Source organism: Dioscorea cayenensis, chromosome 7 (genome assembly GCF_009730915.1).
Source record: "Dioscorea cayenensis subsp. rotundata cultivar TDr96_F1 chromosome 7, TDr96_F1_v2_PseudoChromosome.rev07_lg8_w22 25.fasta, whole genome shotgun sequence".
NCBI classification, from domain to species: Eukaryota; Viridiplantae; Streptophyta; class Magnoliopsida; order Dioscoreales; family Dioscoreaceae; genus Dioscorea; species Dioscorea cayenensis.
Window position 1 is genome coordinate 31706978 of NC_052477.1, and position 26573 is coordinate 31733550.

The following is a 26573-nucleotide window of genomic DNA, read 5'->3' on the forward strand; positions in this document are numbered from 1 at the left end:
AGACTTCTGGCGATCTTTTCAAGGAATTGGGTACTCCTTTCTCAATATTATGTCTTAATTTCAAGCATAAACACATAGTTTTCTAGTCCTTAATGAACTTGCAGACATGCCATAGTTGAAGAACTAGCAAAGTTTTTGGAGCCCTTGTGCATACATGTGCTCGCAATGAAACTGAGCTTAATGAATGCCTGAAACAATGGGAAGATAAGAACTTCAAGGTCACCGGTTCTGTGTGTGATGTCTCCTTCAGTGTTCAACGAAAAAGAAACTAATGGAAGATGTCTCTTCTGTTTTTCAAGGAAAGCTTCACATACTTGTAAGTATAATGTAATTTTATTTTGTTGGTCTTATTAATGTGTCACTCTAAGCAATTTCTATTCTTTTTGCTTTTTATAGATAAATAATGCAGGGACTGGTATAGTGAAACCCACAGCGGAATGCACAGCTGAAGATTACTCACATATTATGGCTACTAATTTTGAATCAGCCCTCCATTTAAGCCAACTAGCTCACCCTCTCTTGAAAAACTTCATCATCAGGAAACATGGTGTTCATTTCCACCATTGGAACATTTTATAGTTTATCAAGGAGGAGCAATTTATTCAGCGAGTAAAGGTAAAATTAACCAAAACCTCACTAGTGTTTTACTAAAAATCAGTTTTTACTTTCCATTTCCAAAGGAGCAATGAGATCAAATCACCAAACACCTAGCATGTGAGTGGGCCAAAGACAACATCAGAGTCAACGGCGTTGCACCTTCAGCTATTAAAACACCTCTCATTGAAAACCTCTTTGTAAGTAAGACTCATCTTCAACTGAGACTCTGAACAAAGTGTGATGAGGCTGTTTTGATACAAAACAGGGTAAAGAACAGTGATTTACTGATGAAAGAAGCCTCTCGTGTTCCTCTTGGGCGTTTGGGGAGAACCAGAGGAGGTGGCATCTGTTGTAGCCTTCCTTTGCCTTCCCTGCAGCTTCATATGTTACAGGCCAAATCATTTGCATTGATGGAGGACGGGCACAGATTTCTTAGAATGGACAGCAACCTTCTACAAAAATTAGTGAACTTATTATTATAATCAGGATGTGAAGTAAATTACACGTTCTGTATGTTTGCTGCTGTACCACTTTAATAAGGAAGATCCTTATTATTTGCTTATTATACAAGAGACTGGAAAGGTAAAAGTAAAAAATGTTCTTAAAATATTTATCTGAGAGAGCAGAATCCTGTGTGGAAAGCATCAGTATCAGGTAGGACAAATAAAAGGTATTTCCATATATGAACCACGCTTTTGAGGTGCAATTCAAGTACAAAATTCTATTAGTTTTCAGAAATGCCATGTCTTCAAATTGTTTCTGATCCTTTGTTTCTGAGGAGCAATGGATCAGATTACTGTTTGTTTGTTGACTTAACACGGGTTGTTCTTCGGCATCAGCTCAGAATTATATTTGTGTTTACTGGCTTGCAACTCTATTTTTTTTTTATGGTAATGTAATTAACCATTTTTTATTATAACAACAAATGACATAAAAAGATGGGCATGGCCATTGAGTCTTGCATATAATAAGCATGTAAAGCACAAAGAACAGTTTCTCCTAGGCTTATTATAACATCTATTACAACCTGAAAATCAAGTGAGATCCCACAGGAATTAACTAAGTTCAGTGGTCAGTAAACCCCATCAGGTTCTTTGCCTTCTCGATTGCCTTGAGCTTCCTGTAACCTTCATCAGTGCCAAATAGCCTGATAGATAGAAACACTTCGGACTCAGTTAATAGGACAAAAAAAGAAACTTTTTCAGATTTGGATATGCATTGATTGGACTACAGTTGGCACTTGGCAGTAAATCTCCGGAGAGCTTATCTGCAGCTACCAAGAAGAGCCACTTAAAGTTTTTATTTATTTTTCTAAACATACAGCTATTATGAACTGTCAAACAAGGAGACCCTGTTCATTAAGTTAGAACAATTGCTGCCATAAATATATAAATATATCATATTGTAGTAGAGCTTACCAGTCCATATAAACGAATGTCGATGCATAGTTGCCAGACTTGGTATAAAAGCAGACGATGATGATAATCATGAAAATCAGAACTACAGAGGAAAAAATACATATCGTATTAAGCAATAAAAAGTCCAATTCAACTGAGCAATTATTTGAAAAGACATTATCAGTAACTCACCCTCCATACAAAAGGTAAAAAGTTTGAAAGGCTCCAAAGGGAAATGGTAGCTACAATGAGCCTCAACTGTCTCCAAGACTCTTAGAATCATCCATAACCACATAGTGAATAGATGAGGACCAGTGAGAGCCGGACCAAGGATGGTTGCAAAGCCAAGGAATAGAATTTCAGCAGGATGGGCATACTCAGAAGTCAAACCAAATGGCGTGGCATATCTAAACATTTCATGTTCCACAAGGTCACAAGAAAGTAAAAGAACACCCACTCACACAAAAACAGTGGAGAAACAAAACTTACTCATGGTGCACATTGTGAACATGTTTGTACAGCCATTTGGTGTGAAGAACTCTATGTCCCCAGTAGAATACAAAATCCTCTAAAATGAAGTAGAAAAGCACTTGAGGTATGATGACACTCCTGCAGAATGACATTAAAAAAATCCTTAGTTTATACTAAATGAATGACATAACCAAGACTAGCAATCCCTCTCCTCCTCTGTTTCTTTGGGTGGTAGGTTCACTCAATTTTCTTATTTCACCAGTTATTCATATCTTCACAACTGTCCTCAAATGCCTACAAGTATCTAGCAAAGCTGTTTGGTAAGGGAAGAGGTTTGGTAAGGAAGAGAGTTGTTTTTCCAGTAAAAATGCTTTTAAACTGGATCTGTTAAGAAAAAATAAACAAAACCAAGGATCAAAGAAAGAAAATAAATTTGAGCTACAATGATGGCAATGGCAGACTGCTTCTCATTCCCATGAACCTGAAAGCAGGGTAGGAAGCAATCATGACTGGCAAGTTTACACAGACATGATATAAGATCAGACGTAAGATACACCTCTCTTGCGCAGCAGGAGTATTATTTTTCTTCTGCAAAAATACACAACATTATGTTTGTCACATCAAGATCACAATTTGCAAGATCAGAAAGACCATGAGGCATGTTTCATGAAACAAAAACTTATATTGCACTTTAGCATTACTATCCACAATCTAAACCAACCTTCAGAATCTAATTTTTTGAGAGTTTCTGATGTATATATAATAAATCAACTCAGAGAGAGAAAGAGAGAGAGAGAGATTGTGCTGCTGGGCAAACCTGAATTTTGTATTTGCTGAAAAATCCTGATCGCTCAAAAAGTAAAGATGGCAGTCCAGATAAGAAAAAGACACTCTCGTGTATAATGAAAGTGCCCAAGGTAGCCAATTGAAAATCAGAGAAATGAGTGACTAGATACTGCATCACAGAAGTTAAAAGAGATAATGATAAATAACAAGTCAAACAATATTGAAACAAGTAGATGAACTTAAATGTTTATTAAGCACAAATGTTTTTTTGTTTTTTTGGGGAAAAAAATGTTAAAAAAAGAGAAGAATACAGAGAGGCACAATAGAGAAGAAACAATAATAAGCAGGTTTAAAAATAACAACATTCTGAATCCTCACAAGAGACGAGAAAAACAGAGACAAATGCAATTTTCAAGCATGAAGAGTTTATTTCTTTTGGCTATCTAAAGACAAGAATGTAACTGTGGCAAAATGAGAAAAACAGTGACAATGAATGCAGAATAATGGGAAGGATTTCATATTTTTCATACCTGCCAGAAGGATTGGAAAGCAGACGCCATGGATGAAGCAGAGTGAAAGGGGAGATCAAGATGTGAGTGAAACAGGGTGAAGGTCCAGGATGGTGAAGAGGAGGAAGTGAGCAGGGTGCCCATGTGATGTGGTAGTGATTATGAGGTACTTTATTATTCACCACATGATTAAAATCTAGTGGAATCATACACGTGGCCGTCCTTTTGTTTTTTTAATTTATGTTTCTTTTGAAGTCCACGTCATCACTGAGCTTCATCTCACTCTCTCTCTCTCTCTCTCTCTTCTGGCATCCAGTATATATATTTATATTTACTTATTTAGTTTGGTCATAAATCATAAAAATGTATTCAATGCTTTTTGTCTGTCTGGATTTGTTTTCTGTTTTTTTTAATAATTTCTGGCATTGTTCTCGTTCGGTTATTTTCAATAAATTTATGATTTATTAATTTATTTAAAATAAAAAAATATTCATATTTATAGAACATAAATCAATCATAAGAAAGTAATAAAGAAGTGGATAAACACAAATACATTAATAAAAAAAGAACAAATACAAGTAGAATATACAGAAAACTTCATTAGAAGTGAAAACAAAAAGGCACAAACAGATGAAGACAAAAAAAAAATCGATATGGACCAAAAAGACACACTGAGACACAAGGTGGAGGAGAGAGGGACTCTTCCAAGACTCATAACAACAATATGGAAACCACTAGCCAGAGAGCTCATCGTGCCTGTCGGGATCCATCTCCTCACGAAGGGGCCCGAGAACTGGATGCAGTGTTGAACCACATCAATAGATTTTTCAAGCATGTGCATCTCTCTAGCTGGGACCATTTTTTGGTCCCACAATAGAGACAAGAAGTAATAAGACATTTTTATATTAGAAAAGATCAAGAGTGTGAGGTTGATCAAAAGGGCATGGCTAACGAGAGATTATGTCTCAATGAGCCATTAGACAATGGATTCTCTGTTGGATTGCATTTCAAATTTTGTTAGCCAGGTTTGTTGTTGAGCCTCATTAAGACCTATGTAGAAAATCAAGAGTGAGAGAAATGTGGTTGAGCCTAGTGGCCCCCTGTTGGACGAGTACAGCCTTAATATTTTGTCTGTTGTTTTTTTTTTTTGTTATTCACTTAGGGATACCTTCTATAGGGGTGACATGAGGTCACGGCGGCCGGGATCCCCGGGCGGCCAGACTCAAATATACAACCCATATATTCGACTGGTCAGCGCATGTTTGTACCAAATGCTTTTGATCCAAACCCCGACCCATTCGATTGATTATCAGCCTGCGCCCATGTCGGACTCGACCTAAAAATAATTAATTTTTTTATGAAATAATTGAAATAACTAAATAAAACTACTACTACAACCCCTAAAAATTTTTCAAACATTTAAAAATACAACATGAGTATTATAAATGCTTTACTCTTTTCAAGTTCTATTACTATTATATATGATATAATTATATATATTATAAATAATATATGATATATATATTATTTATTTATTCTGGGTACGGGCTCGGTCAGTCAAAATTATCCGACCCAAACCCAATTGAATTAATCTACTAAAACATTTGATTCTCAGTGCTAACTTTCTAAACCCAGCCTCAGATGGGGTTGAGTTCAAAAACTGTCATGGGTCGCCCGGCCCATGTCCACCCCTACTTCTCTATGTTAAGTTTTATCTACTGTAATGTGTTTGTGATGTCTCATTTCTAGTGGTCATTTGTTTATTTTTATTTTTTTCTTTTTATGTGTTTGTTGATCTTTAATAAAATAAAATAATAGTTTATTTATTTTTATAAAAATAATATATATATATATATATATATATATATAAAGAAGATAATTAAATATGTGACTGTTTCTCTCTAATCATATTTTTTTCAAAAATGATCATGTGATACTTGTCTCTTTTTAGTGGGCATCAAATTAAATTTTCAGAAGGTCCAAATTTTAATTATCGAGATTAAAAAATACTGGAGACTAAAAATATGTTCCTAATAATTTTATATGCGGAATAGAAAAAATGATTAGTAATCTCTATTGTAGCATAAATAAAACAAACTGATTATATATTTTAATAAAAAAATAATATTTTAAATATTCTTATACTATTTATGTGTTTTGGGTATTAAAGTGAAATATATTTATATAATTAGGAGAAAATACTTATAATTTTTTTGTCCATGGACCCATATATACACACACATATTTAAATGTTATTTCGGGACAAATTTTCGAACTTTCACCTTTTAATTTTTTAATTTAAATATTAGGTCTTCTTTTGATAGCTAACTTAGTGGTATTCTTTTAAGTTGTATTAATTAAAAAGATTAAATTGATTATAGTATGATAACAATATCTAAAAACATCACTCAAAAAAAGATTTTTTTTTTTTTCAAATTATCAAAGATTGGTATGGAAATGCATGTGATTTTTTTAAAAATAAATTTATTCACTTTATTTAAAAAAAAAATAATATGTGATCGAAATGATAATCAAGATTATTAAGCAACTATTGGCATATATATAAAGTTAATATCCTCCATCGTGTCCATCGTGCGCCAATAAGATAGGTACAAAGCACTATAAATATTTATATGTATATATATATAGATATACATAAGTGTGTGTATTAATAATTTAATATATACACTCGAGTTGTTTTTTTGAGAATTAGATGCACACACCCTGTTAAATGACCTAATGAAGTCATAAGTCATATATATATATATATGATATTTTTAATATATTATTAAAATCTTTGGAGGTAGGTTGAGATTTCACATTTATGATTTATGGCCTGTGTTGAGCATCACGAGCACAAGATCGTGTCCCCACTCCCTCGGATATTGTGCCAATTTATTGCAGTGGGGAATTAATAAATAAACAATAAAATTTTTCGAGAATATGCGCGTGACTTAAGACCTCATTAATATCTAGTATTATTACTAAGTGAAGTGATCTTTGTCGTTATTGAAAAATTCAAAAATTTTAGTAAGGTACTCCATATAAAATATAGAGGATCAACCTCTATGCACGTTCACATATTTAAAATTTGTGAACATTGACACTATTTAATAAACATGATATTGCATTTATAAACAAGAAGGTCGATAAAAAAAAATAGGATGCTCATGAGAAAAATAAAAATTAAAACTAATGACTTCATTAATCTAAAATTAACTCTCATCGTTAAGCATTCAGGACTTCTCGTGGGACGCTCATGCACGCCCATCGTAGACCTTTCTAAAATAGCAGTAAATTTTTAAGAGGTCACTAAACTTTCACTTCATTTTCACTTTGATCATGACTTAAATTTAGATCAATTTGATCACTCAACTTTTAATTTGATTTTCAACCGTAATAAATCAAAGCATTTCAACCCCCAATCTGATTCTACGACTGCTTAAAAATCTGGTCCTCCTCCCATTAACACATTATTAAATTTATTAGAATGGTCCCACGCCATCTAAAAAGAGCTACATCATTCATTCTAGATTAAACTCTCGATTTATTACGTCGAAATCGAAATTAAAATTAAGTCGACTAAATCGACATAAATCAAGTTTAAAGTGATTAAAGTGAGGATGAGTCAAAGTTTATTGACTTACTAAAAAATTTTACCCTCTAAAAATATATATATATAAAGCTGTGACTGACTATGACTTCATACAACTGGTAGTAGTTAGCATGTGCCATGTCTATTTTTGTGTATGTTCTGCATGCTGTCTTTGTATGAGTGTGAGATGGAAGTTTAATTTAAAATAGAATATATATTTTTAGAAAACTCAGGCATTGAAGTTTTACGAAAAATGGTATGAAAAAAAACCATTTAACTAAATTTCAATTAAAAGAACCACAAAATTCAAGATTTCAATAAATATGAATTTGAATTGATTAATCTCTTTTTACAAAAGTTATTTTTAAATTTTTTATATTATCTTTAAAACGATTTTGATAAATTAAACTTGTGTCTCTGGATTGACCTTTATTAGATTTTTTTTTTTTTTTTGAGGAGATCTATAAGTCAAATATGTATCAAAGTAAGAAAAAAAAGTATATGCGTGTGTGTATCTATATATGCTAATCTTGACAATTAGTAGTGATTAAGATAAAAAGTTACTAAAGGAATATATCATTTAAATTAATCTTAGTTTTTGATGTCAAATTGCTGGGAAACAACCAACGGGCTTGATAGTTTTCAACAGTAAATCCCTCAATTTCAAAAACGAGACGTTAGTGAGCACTCCTCCCGCACATACGGCTTACTGGAGAAGGTATTCCAATTTGTTTGAGAGCTCTTCCTCATTGGCTTTCACCACCTTATTTTCAGGCAGGGTCTTGGTGTGTTTGTCTTCTTGAAAATCATGTGATTGTTCATTATCTGAGGAGGGTTGTGGGAGCTATCAGGTCTGGGCTGAGAAGGAGGAAAAGAAAAAGAAGTGATTATTATAGCCCACTGGAATTGAGCTTGTCACTACAAACAAGGCCATTTAGTGGATTGGAGGCCCAGAATTAGCCTTTGGTTTATTAATTATTGCTTTTTGTGATGCAACAACTGTTTATTAATTATCAAAGTCATTCTTGTTTACTACTCCACTTTATTGTTTATTATTCAACGCATTGCATGAGTCCCAGGCATTTCAAAACTTAATATTGATTGATGGAGACATTTGTGAAAAAAGAGTGGGGTGCTTTCAGCAAGGTAAGGTGAAGACTGGAGACTTGTCACTTGTCAATCTCTTGCTTCGTTTGCAAGGAAACCAATCACCCAACCTTACTGGTCAGTACAGAATCCACCCATGACTCACTCCATCAATCATTGTATTTCTCTAATAGTTCCAATCAACCTTGATGATATTCGCATAGTCTTTTTTTTTTAATGTATTACTCCCTCTCTCCATCCGTTAGTTTTTAGTTTTCGTGTTTGGGTCTATTTTATTTATTTATTATATTAAAATTTTTTATGTAATATTAAATAATTTTTTTAATTTTTTTTTTTAATTTAATATGTTTATATAATTTTTAACAAAATAAAATCAACTAAGCATTAAATTATATTATCTACTAATGATGTTTTAATAAAAAGAGGTAATTTTGAAAAATAATAAATTTTTTTATAAAACATAAACAATCAACTAATTTTAGTCAATTTTAAATTAATTAAATGTCACAACTATAAAAACGGAAAGACTATTTTAAACTCTATTTTTATTAATTAAATATGATATATTTATTTACATTTCAAAAAAAACACACACAACAATAATTAATATTTCTAAAATTGCAAACCACCTATTAATGAATAGGGGATTTGAAAAATCGACCTTGGAATATTAAAAAAAATTCCCCATATTTCATAGATTTTTTTTTAAAAAAATTATTTTAATAAAATAAATAAATCATAAATTATCGGAAAAACAAAAACAAAACAGTACAAACTCATAGCAGAACAAAGTTTTTTTTTATTTTTTTTTAATCAGTGAGTGATTTTATAAATTTTATTTTATTTAATTTTATTTAAATAGGAAAAAAAAAAGGGTAAGATTGACGGGCCGGACATGGGTCAAGCCCGTCAATGGCCGTCGTCCTCGACTCCTCGTTTCTCGCCTTTACATACACATCAATGTGATTCCATTTCCACGAACCAACGAGCTTCAAATTTGCTCAACACTCTTGGACGACTCATCACTCGCCCAGACTCAAGATCGGAAGCAGAAGCATCAAGGTGATTCCAATCCTTTTCTTTTCTTTCATGATCTTCTCTGTCTGTAATAATTTTTCATATTCTTTTCAGTTTTTACCCGAAAAACTTGTGTTTTTTTCTAAGATTTGTTTAGATAGTATTTTCAGAAGCTATTGCATATAAAATTACATTAAGGAAAGATCAAAAGGAATCTCCGCTTTAACTGATAGTTCATGTGATTTATAAACGCTGATCTTCCTACTGGCCAAGATACATGGCCCCTCAACCATTACTGAAGTGGTTATTCCATATAAGATAATTATTTTTACTTGAAACATGGTTGTTTAGAAGTGCTTTGGAAAAAGAAGAAAACTTTAGTATTTTTTTTTCTAAAAACACATGGCGGTTGTACTTCTGAGAAGCATAAATTACTTTGATATAAAAGACTTTATTCATCCTCAATTGCTATGGTTGCACTTAAAAGAGTATCTGCAATCTAGTGAAGTATGATTTGGTTTGTTCTTGACTCAGTACTTGTCTTGTATGCTCCACCTCATTCTTTAGTTAGTATCATGAACTTGTTATTTTCTCTGTTAATATGATTTCATTATTTTATGGCCATCAATTATTTGAAAGCTTTAACTTTGTTGCCTTTGGATTAGCATTTTTACATGTTGAAGAATCTTGGTCTATTATGTCTATCTTAATACATGTGGTTTATCCACCTTTTTCCAAAACAAAACAACGGATCTTGGTGTATTTCACTGGCATATAATGCAGAGCTGAATTGTCGATTTGATTTGACACTTCTACAAGATCAGTGAATCATATAGGATAATGGAGTCTTTGCCTTTAAAGACATTCTTAATTTGCTCAAACCCTTGGAAACTGATCGAGCTCAGAGATTGAATGTAATTGATGAACTTTCATCGATTCTCAGATCACAAATAAGTTTGAAAGGTACATTTTCTCTTTCCAACAAGCAATGCAATTTAGCAATGTAATTGTTGATTCATTTCTGTATCTGTGAACTGAGCCAAACCAATAAGATTTACTGACTTGGATGTAAATTTCCAACACAGATACACTTGTCAGGCCATTTGGATCATTTGTCTCAAACCTCTACTCCAAAATGGGGTGACTTGGACATTTCTGTTGATTATCCAAATTCTGTTACTAGGCAACGCCAACAGGATTTCCTATGGGCGATTATGAGAGCATTAAGAAGGGCTGGTACTTGTTCTTTCATTCAGCAATTTTTCATGTTATTTATGGAGCCAGTTCTTTCTCTCTCATCTCATTATAGTCCACTTATTCCCATGTTCTGATATTGTGCAGGGCAACATGTCAGGGAAACTTTGTTGTTGTTGTTGTTGTTGTTATTATTAAATTTATGGATAAACCACATTTCAAATGGGAATACAGTCAACAACATCATTGATTCTGCTTATAACACAAATGCATACTATGCTCATCGTATGATATGAGCTATGATTTCATGTAGTATGAAATTTCAAACAATGTGTGGTTATTTCTGATCATTTTGTGCTTTTATGGAAGGATTCCTGTCTAACATGCATGCCATTCTGTGAGTTAGTATGGTTTTTTAGGAAGATATGGGATGTGGCTTGCAGGTTTGAAGACCAAAATTTGAAAATCTTAATGGTTGTACTATGCAGATGTGCCTTTATCAAAAAACTATGTAGGTGTGAGTGATTCCTTTGTATTTTTTTTTTTGGTCTTCAAATATCAAGTTAGTGCCTTCCCATGATTTAGTTGTTCATGTTTGATATTCATCCCAAAATTTGAATCTCTATCTCTCTTGCAGACATAGCCATCCTGACTAGAAATTTGTTGTTCAGGTTTTGCACACAACTGCAACGTTATTGAAAACGCAAGAGTTCCAGTTCTTAAATTTCAGAGCAATTACCGGAATATCTCGTGTGACATTTCAATTAATAATCATATCGGCCAAATCAAGTCCAAAATGCTCCTTTGGATCTCAGACATAGATGAACGCTTTCATGACATGGTTTTACTGGTCCGTTCTTGTTTCACTGAAGAGAATTTCAATTTGCCCCCACCCCACCCCTCCTCTTTTTAGTTGTATGTAACCTTATTTGATGCAGGTCAAGGAATGGGCCAAAGCACAAGACATCAACAACCCAAAGGAAGGAACTTTGAATTCATACTCACTTTGTTTGATGGTTATTTACCATTTTCAGGTTCTATCAGTTCAGACTTCAGTGTGCTTATCTATTCAAATTTCTCCTCTGCAGTTTGAAGTTTAGATACCTTTGAAAATGCTTCATTTTCTTACATTTGATAGTGTCATCTAATTTTTATGTCACAGACATGTACCCCTCCGATTTTTACCACCTCTTAAGGAAATCTATGAAGGAAATGTTGCTGATGCTATCACTGGTAATGTCTTGGTAGATTCTTTTTTCATGGTTTATGTTACACAACCTGAAACAAGCATGTTTTTTTGTCTATAGCAATGAAGGTTTGCCATTTTATTGCATAATCCTCTACATTTCTGTTAGACAAGTTATTCCTAAGTAGCTGATAGGTCCTACTGCTTGATTGTTGATGTGCATGGCTGATCTTTAATACAGGAACAACAGCTTTTACTGAGCGCCGCATACGAGATGTATGTTTAGCAAATATAGCTCGTTTCAAATCTCAGGTTTACAGGCAGAAAAATAAAAGCTCTTTGTCTCAGCTGCTCATTGAATTCTTTTCAAAAAGGTAATGCTGATACTTTGAGGCACTTATCAGTAAAAATCTGAAGAAGAGTTGGGAGTAATTATTTTTAATCATTAGAGCAGAGCCCATCTGTTCTCAGTTTATTTTTTTTATTTTTCTGAAGGATGAAGTATTTCATCTCTAGTGTCCGCCTAGTTATGACACCTTATGTTAATGCAGTTCTCCAACATTGGCTCAATTTCCTCAACAAATGCTTTCTGCACCTACACAGGCCGGATGGGAACTAGATATCTGATAAAAACTCGTGCTTTGTCGGTAAGAGCAACTTGTGTCCTCTGCAAAAGAATTACAGTGTCAATGTTGATGTTGGGATTCAATTCATGCTTTTCCAGATTGAAGATCCTTTCGAGCAAACTGAGAATACCGCTAGAGCTGTTGGCTGGGCAGAGTTGAACATAATATCCAGAGCTTTCAGAGAGGCCTACAGGTTGTTTTCTTCAAGAAATGTTGGTTCAGACAGGACTGCTTTGCTTACTTATCTAGTCCGACCAAGTATCCGCTCTCAACTTCGGGGAGGATTACACATTATCGATGATGATGACAATGATGATGATGATGATGATGATTATGAAACAATGGAAAATCGCTTTCGTGACACTTTAACTATCAGTCACGCTTCAAACACAAGCTCATCCAGAAGCATAGGGAGGATGTGGACTGGCAGCAGCAGCAGCAGGGTCTTCTTTAATGATTAAATCCATTGTTGATGTCGTTCAGCAGTGGAATCAAGCAAACTTATAACTTGACCTTCAATGTGTGTTGCCGGTTGAAAAACTCTGAATTTGCACTTGTAATTTCGAGCGTGTCTTTGAAATGTATTTCTCAAATATCTAATTTGAGGAATGACTCAATGAATAGCAGCTCAAATCTGGTTTTTTTTTTTTAATAAATGTGGTTTATCATTTTGTTAAAATATATATATATATAAGCTCAGTAACAAGTAAAATATGTTAAAATCGTTCAAGTGTTTTTGTTTTTTAATGAAAATTTTTCACTGTTAACTAGTGACTGGATAATAGTTTTTTTTTCCCGTAATATATAAATTTTGTTAATTCCCAAATATCTAATTTCAGGGATCACTGAATGAATGGTAACTTAGTAATAAGTAAATATGTTAAAGTGTAATCAACAGCATAAGACGCATGTGTTGGAACATGAGATTTATAGGCATGCCTATACAAAACTAGGTGCGTTTATTCCGAATATAAAGGTATGTCTCCCATACAGAAAAAATAAAAGAAGACCAAAGCCCAATTTCTAGGCTGTGTATGAATTAAGAAAAAGAACAGTTTAAAAAATACATTACAGTCCCTGGTCCATAATCAACAACCAAAAAACAGGGTGAGAAAATAGAAGATAAGGAACATAAATTATTTTCTGGTTCACAAGAAAGTTCAAACCAGCTAGCTATACAAACCTTGCCACCTGTCACGGTCCTCCCGCCCTTACACCACCTTTGAAGTGTGTCCAAGCTGAGATTGAGAATGTATACCTTCATCAAGTGAGGAACTGAACAACAAACAGAAAATTCTCAACCGCGCAGCAATTGCTTCTGGCACATGATCACTTTCCTGCTTGCATAGGGCCCTTCAGCAGTGTCACGCACTTCAGTCCTCCAACCCATGGCTTCTGTTATTTCCTTTGATCTCATTAACGATAAATCTAGAGTCACGGATGTAAGCACGACCACCAGGCCGAAGTATGCGATCCATCTCCAACAGTATCCCAGAGATGTTACACCTGAATTTTGCGAGATGAAAAGTATAAGCCATAGTTATTACAGTCATTTATATAAGCAAGATGCTAAACTTCAATCAGCCAATAAATCCTTCAGAAGTTTTCTAAATGCTTTTATTTGTAGGTTTGTTTGTTGAATGCTATTGGTTTGTATAGTTCATGAGGGTCTAAATAAAGGACTATAATGGAAACCGCATGAATATGAAACAGTGCAAAAATTTTGATGCCACTAGGGAGGTAATAGTCACCTTTTGTGCTCTCTTGAGAAAAGACCAGATGCATGCAGTAAGTCATACGTTCTTGGATATGAATCAAAAAGGCTCACACCTGCAGAAATAACAAAAAGTTGGGTTCTGAGCAATTACAATGATAATCAGCAGAAGCAGTAACAGGAGAATCATTCCATCAATTTATTAATAATATTTACATAAAATGAAAGAAATTATGACCTTGAAAATTCATTGTTTTACATGAAGAAACTGAATGCTTGCTATTATTGCAATGTTAAAATAAAAGCGTGCAGCACTTACCAGTCATGGTTAACACCTATTAGTCCTCGATCATATATTACAGGCAGTGTATTGGGTCCACTAACAGGGACAACATTCATAACCCAGCAATCAATTTTCAGGTCGCTAAGGGCAGCTGCAAACCTGCCATGAACAAAAAATGATGGATGCAATAATGAAGGCACACAAATAACTCACACGCATAGCTTGGGTAATATAGAAGAAACCCCAGTACCCACCCTCCAAATCCAGCCCTCATGTCCATTACATTCCGCAATTTCATTTTGTCCATATGGAAAACACGCACATAGCCTTCAATTATGTCATTCCAGTAATTTGACTCTGCTTTGAAGAGTTCTTTCTTCGATAAATATGCATCCATCTGTACATCCTGAAGCCTGTCTGGTGGCTCATGCAGACGAGCAGGCCATGCTTTAATATTTGATCCATACCCATTCTCAGGTAGACGGGTGATGCATGCCTTTTAGATCAACATACCTTAAAAAAATTTGATGTGAAAAAAATCAATAGAGTGAATGCAGAACTAACTCAATTAAGGAGGAAAAAAGAGCTGCAATGTAACATTTACAAGAGCCAAAAATAAAAAAATAAGCCTAAAACATGTGCCCTAAAAAAATTCAATATCTGATCAAGATTCAATATATCCTCAGCAGACCGCAAATGAGTTCTTAAAAGAAATTGTTTCCAAATTATTCCAGGACAAAGTTTTACAGCTAATTTACTGTTTTTGGAACGCAGGGACGACTTCCTGCTTCCCTTTTGCAGCACATAATGCCAAGAATAAACTATTGGCAACAGTGGCAAATCAAGGTTGTTGCCATTAGAAATATCAGCAACCAATCTTGGATACTTTTTATTCTTCACCTTAAATTATCTCTGAGAATTCGTAATTTAAAAGAAAAGAAAAAAATATTTTTAGAGACAGGAAAGTTAAAAATATTTTTGAAATTACCAGACACTATTTGGATCATCCTTTGGATCACATAGTGGAGGTTGCACTCCAGGATCACGATTGATGTAGCACCTGTTATCCAAAGGCTTCCTCCATATTGCAATATATCCCTCTTTTTTTCACAAGTTCCCAACAAATTCGCTCCAGTAAGCTCCTCCATCTCTATATATATGTAGCACATGCCAGGATAAAAGTTAGTACCTTTAATTAAAAAATATATCCAAATTCCATAGGATCAGTTAAACTTATTTGAGCCACAAACTCCATTTCAATGACACCACTGGTACATTCATTTTATCACAGCAGGTCATTACAATGGGTGCCAAAAAATTTACATGTGTACATATTATTGACAAATTCAAAGTAACGCATCTTACAAAAAATATAACCAATAGCAATATATCATAATAATACCACATCTTATCAAATATTAAGGGAACCAGAGGGAACAGTTTACATATTTATGACAGAGGTGGGCCAAAAGAAAGACATTAGCACCTTGATGTTGATCTAGTCATGTTTTCTCTCATGAAAAGGAAAAGGAAAGGAGAGATTAAGAATACAACCTACAAATTCTAAGTAATGATTTGAAATCAAGATGAAGAAGAACAAAAAATATATGGAAAGGTAAACCCTGTGGCCATTGCTGCTGTGGATGTAAAATTAAATACCATGGAACAAAATAAATTAAATTGTATGTTCAGTGGCATATTAGAAACAAATAGTTAAATTTTTCTTTCTTTAAGTCAACAGTCATTTAAGTACCTTTCCACGCTTCTTGTTGGCTTGCTTCATGTTTATATACAGGCTGTGCTGCCCAAGCAAAATACCCTCCAGCTCTGAGCATTCTGTTAACCTCAAGAAGCAAAATACCATCTGCATATAATAAATCAGGAAGCCTAATTAGTACAGCCATTCCATGCGATTCTTGACAAGGTAAAAAAAAATTTTTGATTAAATCTTTGATCAAACTGAAATGGGGTTCATGGTAAATAAATATTCAGTCCTGTGCAAGGCTACAGAATTTTATAGTTAAGACTACCAGCAGTAGAACTGTTATGATCAGTTGTCCCAGCATTAAGTATGAAACAAAAGGCAAGAATCTCGATGGACAAAGCAACAGGATTTAATTGTGGTTAAAAAGAAAAATGGAAAAATACCTACAGCTTCCAAGCACTACAAAGACTTCTATTTTGTGATTATAGTAGGTTTACTATCATATCCAATATTCAAGTTATAGTTAATATATTTAACAAGTATATTCCTTTCGATACTGCTTCCTCTTCATAATAACAAAACAAGTTATGAGTGCATGTCGCAAAACAAGAGCCATGAAAAAATATTTGGTTTAAAAATACTGGAGTTTCCAGAAGGATCAGCTCTCAATAGGAAGCCTACAAAGCTTTTCCATTGTTTAATTTACTCAGCTTGAACATGAAAAGAGGAAAATCATCACACAGGTCAGCTACAAAAATGACATACAGTCATAGTCATGCATAGCAAGTGACATATGAAGTGGTATTAATTCACTTTGCATGAGCATAATATGATATCATCCAAAGGTGTCACATATAGTGTAAAAAGGATGTACCATCACGGGTCCAATTTATTCGACACCTTGAACAATGGATTAGGTCAAATGCCTGGCTTGGATACAATAGTCGCCGTGTCGAAAAAGCTGCTATAAAAGCAGGCACGCCACGCTCAAGAGCAAACTGGATCTGGTTTTCATGAACATCTTTTGGAGCCATTGACAAGGTAAGCACATTCCTTGATAGGAGAAAGGCACCAAAACTTGCTACTCCACATCCAACATCTAAGACAACTCTCGTATGATTACCAAATGCAATATCTGGAACCATCTGCAAAACACATGTAAAGGACAGAGACATGCAAAAGTCAAACAAAGGCAAGAGCAGAAACAGTTCGCAGGGCACTTTAAAAGTGTAAGAAACCTGGGACATCTGATCCAGATATTGATCAGCTCCATGTATAAACTGAGTTCCACCACCAGGAAACTTGAATTTATCACCATCCTTTGAAATCCAATTCTGGCCTCCTTTATCTTCCACCAAGCGTTGGTGTGGCACATTGCTATACCAAACCTGTCCGGAATCAAAACACTACACTCTAGTTCAAGAATCTCCACATGAATAAGTGATACTAAGGTCCAAAACAGTAACTTGAAGCATGAAGAGCCTAATGTCGAGTAAATCCCAACTAATTAGAAGCCAAATTTAAGTTTACACTGAAATGGTAGTAAGAAAAAAAAAAAGTACAGACCTCATCTCTGCTTCTCGGCCAGGGATTGAGTCTTATAATCCTTCGGAGCTGGAACAAGGCAATTCAGGCCCTTCCCTTCTCCAGGACAATGCCGTTCAAACCTTTCCCCTTTCTCAGTAGACTTGAGCTTCTTGATCTCCTCCTCATTATCCAAACAAGGAATGTATTCCCTCATACTCTCAAGACAAAATCCAAACTTCGGCAGCTTACCCTCACTTCCCGCCTCTCCTTTCCCAATATCTTGCGAACTGTTACTACCATCAGTGCCGTTATCCCATTTGTCAACCAGATCTGGATCAAACTCACCGACATTGAAGTCCTCCGTCATCGTCCCATTCTCATCTAAGATCCCAAACCTCTCCGGCGGTGTCGGCGGGGGGAGCGAGGACGAGAGATCCGACGGAGACGCATCCATGGTTGGTGTGGCAGAGATGTTGGAGATGAGAGCCGAGACATCAACAGAGAGGTTGGCATTGGGGGAGATGGCGACAGAGCCATCGTGATTGGAGTTGGAATTGGTGTAGAAGACAAGCTGAGGATAAGCGTCGGACCAGTGCTTACCGAGAAAGAAAGAGGCAACGGAGGCGAGGACGAGGACAGAGACCCTGAGGAAGAGGGGAGACTTGAGCGCATCTCCGACCTCGCCAGAGCTTTTTCATCCCCGTTGGTGGTGGGCTTTCGCGAGGGAATCGAGGGAAAAAGCTCGCTACATCAGTGTGAGCAATGATATAGGCTGGAGATGGTTCAGAGGCTCACTAACATCGAGAGAAAGCGAGCGAGAACGACGGGGGAAGCCTTCAAGGCACGGCAGGGCACGGCACGGCGATGAAACAAAGTTGGATCGGATCCAAATTTTACTAGATCCGATGCATCGCTTAGAGCTCAAGTCACCCATTTAAGTCACCCATTTGTCTGCATATATATATATATATATATTTAATAAAGTTTATAAACTACAAATTTATTAAAATAAGAAGAGTGCGGAGAAATACAGAAGTCTAAGACAACAAGAAGAACACCTGTATTTCATTTAGGTTCGTTGTATATAACATGATGCATGTTACAAGCTCAACTTGGAAAATTATATATATATATATAAAATTAATCCTAGTGTCCCACTTCTAGTGGGTCATTTTTTTTAATATATTTTTTTTGTGTTTGTTGATTATTAATAAATTTGTAGTTTATCCACTTCATTTAAAAAAATTTACTAGACTAAACACATATAATTAAAAATAATGTCATGTATTTTCTCTGTTTGAAAGAGAGTGAAGGCATGTTTGATATAGGGTTTGTGTGCTCCTTGTTATTATTTATTTATTTTTTTAAAAAATAGATAAATAATTGACTCATTGAAAAAATAAAAAGTACAAACAGATAAAATAAAAACAAATAAAAAATGAAACTAAATAGTTAATCACTAAAGGTGAAACACTCCAAAACTAAAAAAAATCAAAATCCAAGAGAATACAAAAATATAGGAGAGTTGCCATGTGACAACAAGGATCAATTTCTCTCCTTGAAAGAGCCTACTGCTTCTTGTCATTGTTGTTGTGGGTTTATTGTGTGTTCTTAATTAATTCATAGTTTTAACTTTGAATATCTTCATGGTTGAGCTTAATAAATGTTGTTTTGATTGGAAAATAAAAAAATAATTAAAAAAATCGAACATGAAAAATGTTCTCAAAATAGACAGGGTTCAGTTTCATATTTAAAGACCAAGCCACAGTTTGATCGGTTTCAGGACAAAATAATATATAAGGTCATGAGGTAGGTGGTTCTTTACATAAACACTGTTTGAAATAAATTTCATGTAGCTCATATAGAGCTGGATAAGTTGTATTGTGTTTAGAATAGTAATTCGTTGTTATGTTACAACAAAAAAAAGATCCACTCTTGAACTTTTATTGTCTTTTCTTTTAATCATTATCCTTCGTCCTCTCCTTTTACCTTGACCCAAACACACTCGAGTATACAATTACTGCTTATCAGAGCTTTATAAGGGATGTTTTATCAATTATATCTGACTCTTGGAAATTTATACTTAAGTTGCTTTAGAGCTTGATTTTTATTAAACAGATGGTTGATACAAGCAAGGTCGAGGTGGAGTGAGTGATGAGGTGGAGTGAGTGATGACATTAACTGTAGGGTATTGTTGTGTTATTGAAGTTATCCTATATGAGATGACATTTGTTGATTGGAATACTGTAGCGTACTGACTGACTGACACAAACTAAATTAGTCTGTACTGACTAACTGACGCATACTAGATCAATTTGTATTGCGGGAGCAGTGGCAGTTGCTAGCTTCATTTTTTTTTACCATTACAAATAATAATAATAACAATAATAAATATATGTTTTATTTATATGCATCTACAACCTTCTTTTAAAGCAAGCACTGCGAAGTGATCACTACAAAGTATCACATGCAAAGCATAGTACAAAAATGCAAACAAGTCATAATGCATGTGTCGATGAAAAAGCACTTGAAGTTAAATAAAATAAAAGAGATAAAATACGACAAACAGAATATGATGGAAGGATCTGCAACTTATTCAATGGATGTGAGCCCTTTCTTTGCCATAGAAATTTGGTGGCGAAGTCGATATCCCATATTTCAATATAACTATAACTTCGAAGACAGGGAAAGGAAAGGGAAAAGAAAATTAAATAAAGAAGGTCATGCAGGGCTTTTCTTTTTTTCTTGCATTCTTTCTTCTTCTACATTTTTTTTTAGACAAAAGTCAGTATGTGCCATAGGCAGCAGGTGAAGCCTAGCCAGCTCCCTCTCTCGTTTGTAAAAATGGGCTGGCAGGTCCCTCTCGTCTCCAATCTTCTTCAACCATGATGAAATTTTGCTAGAGTACTGTTTTCCAACTTTTCTTGGGGTGTTGTTTTAGGTTTTTGCTTGCGATGCTTTGTTGGTAAAAATTTTTTAAAAAAATTCAAGGCATTGAAGAGTGTCATCATAGCTATTGGGTTATTGACATTTATTTTGCTCTATATCTATGCTTGTTTTGTCCAGATCAAACTATGATTTGGGTTCGGGACAAGTGAGATATTTTGACAATTTTTTATTACAGCTATTCACTTATTTATATACATATACAGGGACTGGGACTAGGACTGTGAATCGCTAGTGTCTAAGCATTGAAGAGTGTCATCATAGCTATCGGGTTATTGACATCTATTTTGCTCTATATCTATGCTTGTTTTGTCTAGAGCAAACTATGATTTAGGTTCGGGACAGGTGAGATAATTTTTTTTTTCGACAATTTTTTATTACAGCTATTCACTTATTTATATACATATACAGGGACCGGGACTGGGACTGTTATTGAAGGGCTGGAGTTTTTTTGATTTTATGTCTAAGCATTTTTCGTTTTTTACTACCTAATCACTAGCGAACGTACGAAAATGATATTGAAAGACTTTCTTCTTAATTTTGCAATATCAGGTTTTTTTGCCTTAGTTATTTACATCTTGACATGCATTGGTGAATGTTTGAAGAAATATTTTTTTGATGCCGAAGGTTGGTTGGTTGTGTGTGCCAAATTTTTTTCCTTTGAAATAATATTTATTATTATGTTCTTTTATGTTTGAAGAAAATGAGGCTGAGCAGCAAGCTCTGCAAGCCCGACTGGAGCAGCTATCTAAGCAGGCACAGTAACAGGAGTAGCTGGCCAAGCAGGCGTAGCAACTGGAGCAGTTTGCCAAGCAGGCGCAACAACAACCAAAATCGCCTTCTTAGCCTTGAGATGGCCACCCATTTCATCCATGTCATCACCATTATATCTTGTTTGCTATCTTTTATGTCCTTTTATTTATTTAACTTCAAGTGAAACTTCTTAGCCATGAGAAGGCCACTCATTTCATCCATGTCATCACTATTATATCATGTATGCTATCTTTTATGTCCTTTTTTATTTAAAGTAGAATACCCTATTTGGTTCCTCTAATAGTCAGTCTATCCCTTCGGTTCCTCTAATATGATTTGTTCCTAGGAGGTCTTATGAGAACTTATATTTCTCAAAAAATTAAAATACATGGACCTTCTAGGGACAAATTATACTAGAGAGACTAAATAGACAGATTGACTATATTAAAGGGACTAAATAAAGCATTCTACTTTTATTTAACTTCAAGTGAAACTTCTCACCATTAGAAGGCCACCCATTTCATTTAGTCATCACCATTATATCCCTGTTTTACGTCTTTTTATGTCTTTTTTTATTTATTTAACTTCAAGTGAAACTTCTCACCATGAGAAGGCCACCCATTTCATCCATGTCATCACCCATATCCCTGCTTTGTCGTCTTTGAAGTTATTTTTATTTATTTAAAAGTATAATACCTAGTTTAGTCCATGTATTATACCCAAAGTGCCCCTTTTAGTCACTATAATATTTTTTGTCCCCGATCCTCAGTATTTTTTTCATTTCGTGTCAAATGAGTCTCTCCCCTAATTTTTCGGTCCGCAAGTCCGACGTGGCATTTTTTCATGAATAAAAATTAAGGTATAATGTCCAGTTTAGTTCCTTTATTATTTTAAAATAACCCTTTAGTCCTATTATTTTTGCCCTTAGGAAGTCCTTTTTTTATTAATTTTTTAGGTATAATACCTAGTTTAGTCCCTCTATTATTTCAACATGACCTTTTAGTCCCCAATTAGAGGAACATCCTTTTCGCGAAAAAAATAATAAGAGGGACTAAAAAGTCAGTTTGCACTAATAAAGAGACTAAACTGGGTATTATAACAATTTTTTACACATAAAAATTACCACATCATCCCCATAGATGGAAAATCAGACGGCCGTTAGGTGAGGGACTCGGTTGACTGGAAATGAAAAATACAAGGATTCTATAGGGATAAAAATATTAGAGGGATAAAATGGCACTTTGGGTATAATACGAGGACTAAACCTGAATTTCACCTTTTATTTAACTTCAAGTGAAACTTCTCACCATGAGAAGCCCACCCGCTTTCATCCATGCCATTGCCATCATATCCCTGTTTGTTGTCTTTTTATCGCCTTTTTTAAAATATTTAAAAAAATAAAAATTACTTGAAATACGCATGTTACAGTATCATTTGCCACATTTTTGGGAAAAAGGGGAAAAGTTTTTTTCGTTTTTCTTTTTTTATTTTTATTTTTTTAATTATTAAATCAGAAAACAGGAAATACTCTCCCTTCTCTCTAGTTTTTCCTTTTTTTTATAAATTAAAGTTAAAAATGGCAGAGAATCTCTCGTTTTCTGCTTTTTGTTTTTAATATATATATATATATAATTCTCGCTTTTTACAGCCATATTATTTAACGGTCATAAAATTTTATTTCTGTTAATTTTTTTTTATATAATACCCACTTCTCACTTCATAGCATCTCCTTTCTATTCTTATTTTTTTCTCATTCTAATTGTTCGAGTGTTTTATATTTACGTACAGACTTGACTATTTTATTTTGTATTAATTACTAATTGGGGAAAGTTTGACTGATTTATTTTATACTAAATAATGATCAGTGCATGTTTGAAAGTACAGAGATATAAATATCAAAATTATATATATATAATACAATTCTTAGAAATAGCACAAATTAGCAAGGACCATACTGTATCTAATGCATAATAATAATAATAATAATAATAATAATAATAATAATAATAATATACAGGAACAAGCCTCATTCACGCCGACAAGATCGGTATGTCGGTGGTCAAACTCAACGCTCTGTTCTCATAAAGGTTTTTTTCACTATATATTTTTAACACGTATAATTTATTTATTTATTTTTTTAAATTATTATTATTTTTTAACATAGATGAACACTCGTCCCAACCAAGTGAAAATAAATTGAGCTCTCCACTCCTTGCTTTACATGGAAGAGAATTATAATCATTCTAATGCGAAGAAAGTTAATTCTCATCTTTAGTTTATGGAATCTGTAAAAAAAATAATCATTTGAATTTTTATTAAATTTAATATATATGTTTTTTGATAAATATCTGACAGATCCCTCAATTTTTTATAATCAACTTTTTAGTATTTAGTATTTATTATTATAAATGAAAATAATTATTTTCACAAGATGTTTATCAGTGCATTATAAGAAGGTTAATTTAATTTGGCCCAGCCCTGCGGATCTCGTTGTCTCGCTCCTTTTTGCACCCGAGAAAGGTACCGCTCTTGCTTTCCAAATTCCCGATCTGATTGATTTTGCTTGTAGATCCATTGTTGCAGTTCGATCCTCCATTCTTGTATGAACTTGGATCTTGTTTGTGAAATCGATCTATCGTTTTTTTTTCCATGATTTTTTGTTCTGGATAATGAGCAGGAAACAATGTGGTTTGTTTTCAGGAGCTTGAGAATTTCTAGATTTGATTGCGAGAAGGCATGTCAAGGAGAGCAGTGAATCCCTCTCGGCGACTTGCCGACGGTGGAAGTCTTCCATTTGTTGGGGTATTCCCGCAAAAGTCACGAACTTCGCCATTATTATCGGTTGGACTCGTCGTTTTGGTATGTTTCTCCAGTGGCATTGATGCGACTCGAGTTTATCTGCTTCATTTGTGATCCGCTGTTTTTCTTTTGATCTTTTTATATAATTGTCTTAAAAATTGCATTTTGATTCTGGTTTCGTTGTGAACTTTCCAGGGCGGCTTTCTTCTGATTGCCTATTCCTTTGCTGGTTCAGGTTGGTATACAGTTTATTTCTGAGAATTCATTAAATCAAGCTTGATTCCTTCCAGATCTATCCACGTTATATATCTTAATTCTTAACAACCCATGAATGCATACTTAAAATTTCAAGTTTTCACATGATTAGGTGGACTTGGCAGTGTGAGAGTAGCTTCCAATAGTGGTGAAGGTAAGCGTCCATACTATCATTTTATCTTTTAATGAACTAAATTTTTCCAGCTTATTTCGATAATCTACAGAGTGTTTTGAATCTGAGTGCCATCATGTTGTTTGTGGCTTTAATGTTTACAGTTGATTGCAATTCTGTTTACTTTAAAACTTGTTATGTTCATGAGGGGTTTCTATCATTTTTTTAATGGCAATAACACTATGTACACATCCACCTTCTATCTTCCTTTTTGTTAAGACCTATATGACCAAAGGGTTCCCTTACAAATATATCTTCTTTTCTTAGTTTTGTTATTTCTCTTGAAATGCTTTAACTAGCATTGCAATTACTGGTTGAAATATTGAAGATAAAAGTTTGTTAAATTGATGTTTTGGGCAATTTATGTTTTCAAATATTATGTTATAGCTATATGGACCATTTAGGTGATGGCTATATGGACCAATTTTCATACCTACAGGTCTTTTATGCACATCAGAAGTTCAACAAGCAATTCCCTTTCTGAAGAAAGCATATGTTGATAGCATGCAGAAAGTTTTACATGTTGGACCAGACACATGTTCGGTGGTTTCTAATTTGTTGAAAGAAGATGGCATTGAAGCCTGGGGTGTTGAACCATATGATTTAGAGGATGCTGATGCTACCTGCAAGAACCTTGTCCGCAAGGGAGTTGTACGTGTAGCTGATATCAAGTTTCCCTTACCCTATAAGTCCAAGTCATTTTCTCTGGTCATAGTTTCTGATGCTTTGGATTATTTGTCACCAAAGTACCTAAATAAGACCCTTCCAGATCTGGCAAGGGTATCGGCAGATGGTCTGGTTATCTTTGCAGGTATTTACTTGGATTATTATTCTGTCTTTCCTCTGGTACTGTAGTGTTTGTATCTGCTATTCTTTATATGAACAATGCACAATGATCACTTTTGTTTTATTAGACTTAACTTGCATATCAATCTTTCTTACCCTAAGAAATTTACAAATTTGATTCGAATAGTATCAACAAAGAAGGTAGATGCAAATGTTATGATATCATGATGAAATTATGTGGCCTTTTCAAAGACCATTTACTGATAGAAAACCTAATCTAAAGCTTCCTTTTTAAACTAATAAAGATTAGTCTATATATTATTGTCACCAATAGTTCTTGCTGTCAATGCAGTTGAATTTGGCTTGGATTTTACTGAATGTAAATGATTTATGCTATTTAATTTTTTTGGCTTACCCAACAGGGTTTCCAGGTCAACGGAGAGCTAAACTTTCTGAGTTGTCAAAGTTTGGAAAGCCGGTATGTCTTGCTCAAAACTGAAGCCCATCAAAGCTTCATTTTTATTTTGTGCTTTCATTTTGTATCTGCGGATTTGTAGATAAACAATATCTGTAGAATATGAATTGTAGAGTGCAAATAGTTTGTGTAATAACATCAATAAACACTCTGCATATCCATCCATTTGCCAATGCTTACATTTTCTCATGTTTATTTCACCTGAAGGCGAAATTAAGGAGCTCGTCCTGGTGGATAAGATATTTTGTTCAGACTGGTTTGGAGGAGAATGAAGCTGCCATGAAAAAATTTGAGCAGGCTGCCAACAAGAATTCTTACAAACCAAGCTGCCAAGTATTTCACCTCACCTCATCACAATGATCTGGCCATCTCCTGGTTCATTTAATGTTATAAAAAGCTAGCTGTTGCTGCACTGCCGCCGCCATGCCTTAATCTGCATCTTTCCTTTAACCTTATTCAAGTTTAAAAGCTTTCCTTCTCAGATGAATTTTCCGTCGTCCGTAATTTTTAGATTTATATGCAATTGTTTAATATTGGTGGAGAAGAATATACCCACTTGTACCACAATGCAAAGAATTTTGTGTTCAATGGAAATTTGTTGTACTGAAAACCAAGACAAAGTTGTTATTCTTTAGTCTGTTTGTTGTTGTATGTTGTTGTATCTTGCTAAGCA

General features: G+C 34.2%; 4 protein-coding genes and 2 pseudogenes across 5 annotated transcripts; 4 read left to right on the forward strand and 2 right to left on the reverse strand.

Moving 5' to 3' along the window:
- Window positions 1-1229, forward strand: part of LOC120265359 — a 2582-nt pseudogene extending 1353 nt beyond the window's left edge.
- A 296-nt stretch (window positions 1230-1525) lies between these two features.
- LOC120265961 lies at window positions 1526-3878 on the reverse strand (annotated as a pseudogene).
- Window positions 3879-10336: 6458 nt separating this feature from the next.
- LOC120265360 (protein HESO1-like) lies at window positions 10337-12237 on the forward strand (the record flags this gene model as incomplete). The annotated part of the gene is given in 8 exon segments (XM_039273232.1): window positions 10337-10442; window positions 10565-10617; window positions 10619-10715; window positions 11345-11523; window positions 11612-11707; window positions 11836-11853; window positions 11855-11906; window positions 12101-12237. Coding segments are annotated over 8 exon segments (738 nt in total), but the record flags the coding sequence as incomplete, so codon positions are not given.
- Window positions 12238-12262: 25 nt separating this feature from the next.
- On the forward strand, window positions 12263-13137 carry LOC120264311. Its single transcript, XM_039272118.1, has 2 exons — window positions 12263-12506; window positions 12584-13137. Exons 1-2 carry the CDS (start codon window positions 12399-12401, stop codon window positions 12944-12946), a joined length of 471 nt encoding a protein of 156 aa, XP_039128052.1. The 5' UTR covers window positions 12263-12398; the 3' UTR covers window positions 12947-13137.
- A 290-nt stretch (window positions 13138-13427) lies between these two features.
- Window positions 13428-18309, reverse strand: LOC120265591 (probable methyltransferase PMT11). The gene is given in 15 exon segments (XM_039273534.1): window positions 13428-13893; window positions 13895-13991; window positions 14237-14304; window positions 14306-14315; window positions 14519-14641; window positions 14737-14981; window positions 14983-14995; window positions 15471-15589; window positions 15591-15614; window positions 15616-15632; window positions 16236-16346; window positions 17062-17332; window positions 17426-17575; window positions 17754-17778; window positions 17780-18309. Coding segments are annotated over 15 exon segments (1773 nt in total). The 5' UTR covers window positions 18169-18309; the 3' UTR covers window positions 13428-13782.
- Window positions 18310-23864: 5555 nt separating this feature from the next.
- Window positions 23865-26289, forward strand: LOC120264516 (probable pectin methylesterase CGR2). Of its 2 annotated transcripts, none has more exons than XM_039272331.1 (7): window positions 23865-23933; window positions 24114-24272; window positions 24408-24447; window positions 24580-24621; window positions 25079-25450; window positions 25848-25903; window positions 26108-26289. In XM_039272331.1, the coding sequence occupies exons 2-7, from the start codon at window positions 24150-24152 to the stop codon at window positions 26258-26260; spliced, it is 786 nt and encodes a 261-aa protein (XP_039128265.1). In that variant the 5' UTR covers window positions 23865-23933; window positions 24114-24149; the 3' UTR covers window positions 26261-26289. The 2 variants fall into 2 exon arrangements, with proteins under 2 accessions (XP_039128265.1, XP_039128266.1); XM_039272332.1 differs by having other exon boundaries at window positions 23915-24013.
- The last annotated feature ends 284 nt before the right edge of the window (window positions 26290-26573 follow it).

Excerpts from the sequence above, each read along its gene's own strand:
- LOC120264311 (XM_039272118.1), top strand. The coding sequence starts at position 12,399 with ATGTTAATGCAGTTCTCCAACATTGGCTCAATTTCCTCAACAAATGCT. Across the intron at positions 12,507-12,583 it reads TAAAAACTCGTGCTTTGTCG|ATTGAAGATCCTTTCGAGCA; the intron begins GTAAGAGCAACT and ends ATGCTTTTCCAG.
- LOC120264516 (XM_039272331.1), top strand. The coding sequence starts at position 24,150 with ATGTCAAGGAGAGCAGTGAATCCCTCTCGGCGACTTGCCGACGGTGGA. Across the intron at positions 24,273-24,407 it reads CGGTTGGACTCGTCGTTTTG|GGCGGCTTTCTTCTGATTGC; the intron begins GTATGTTTCTCC and ends TGAACTTTCCAG. Across the intron at positions 25,451-25,847 it reads TGGTCTGGTTATCTTTGCAG|GGTTTCCAGGTCAACGGAGA; the intron begins GTATTTACTTGG and ends CTTACCCAACAG.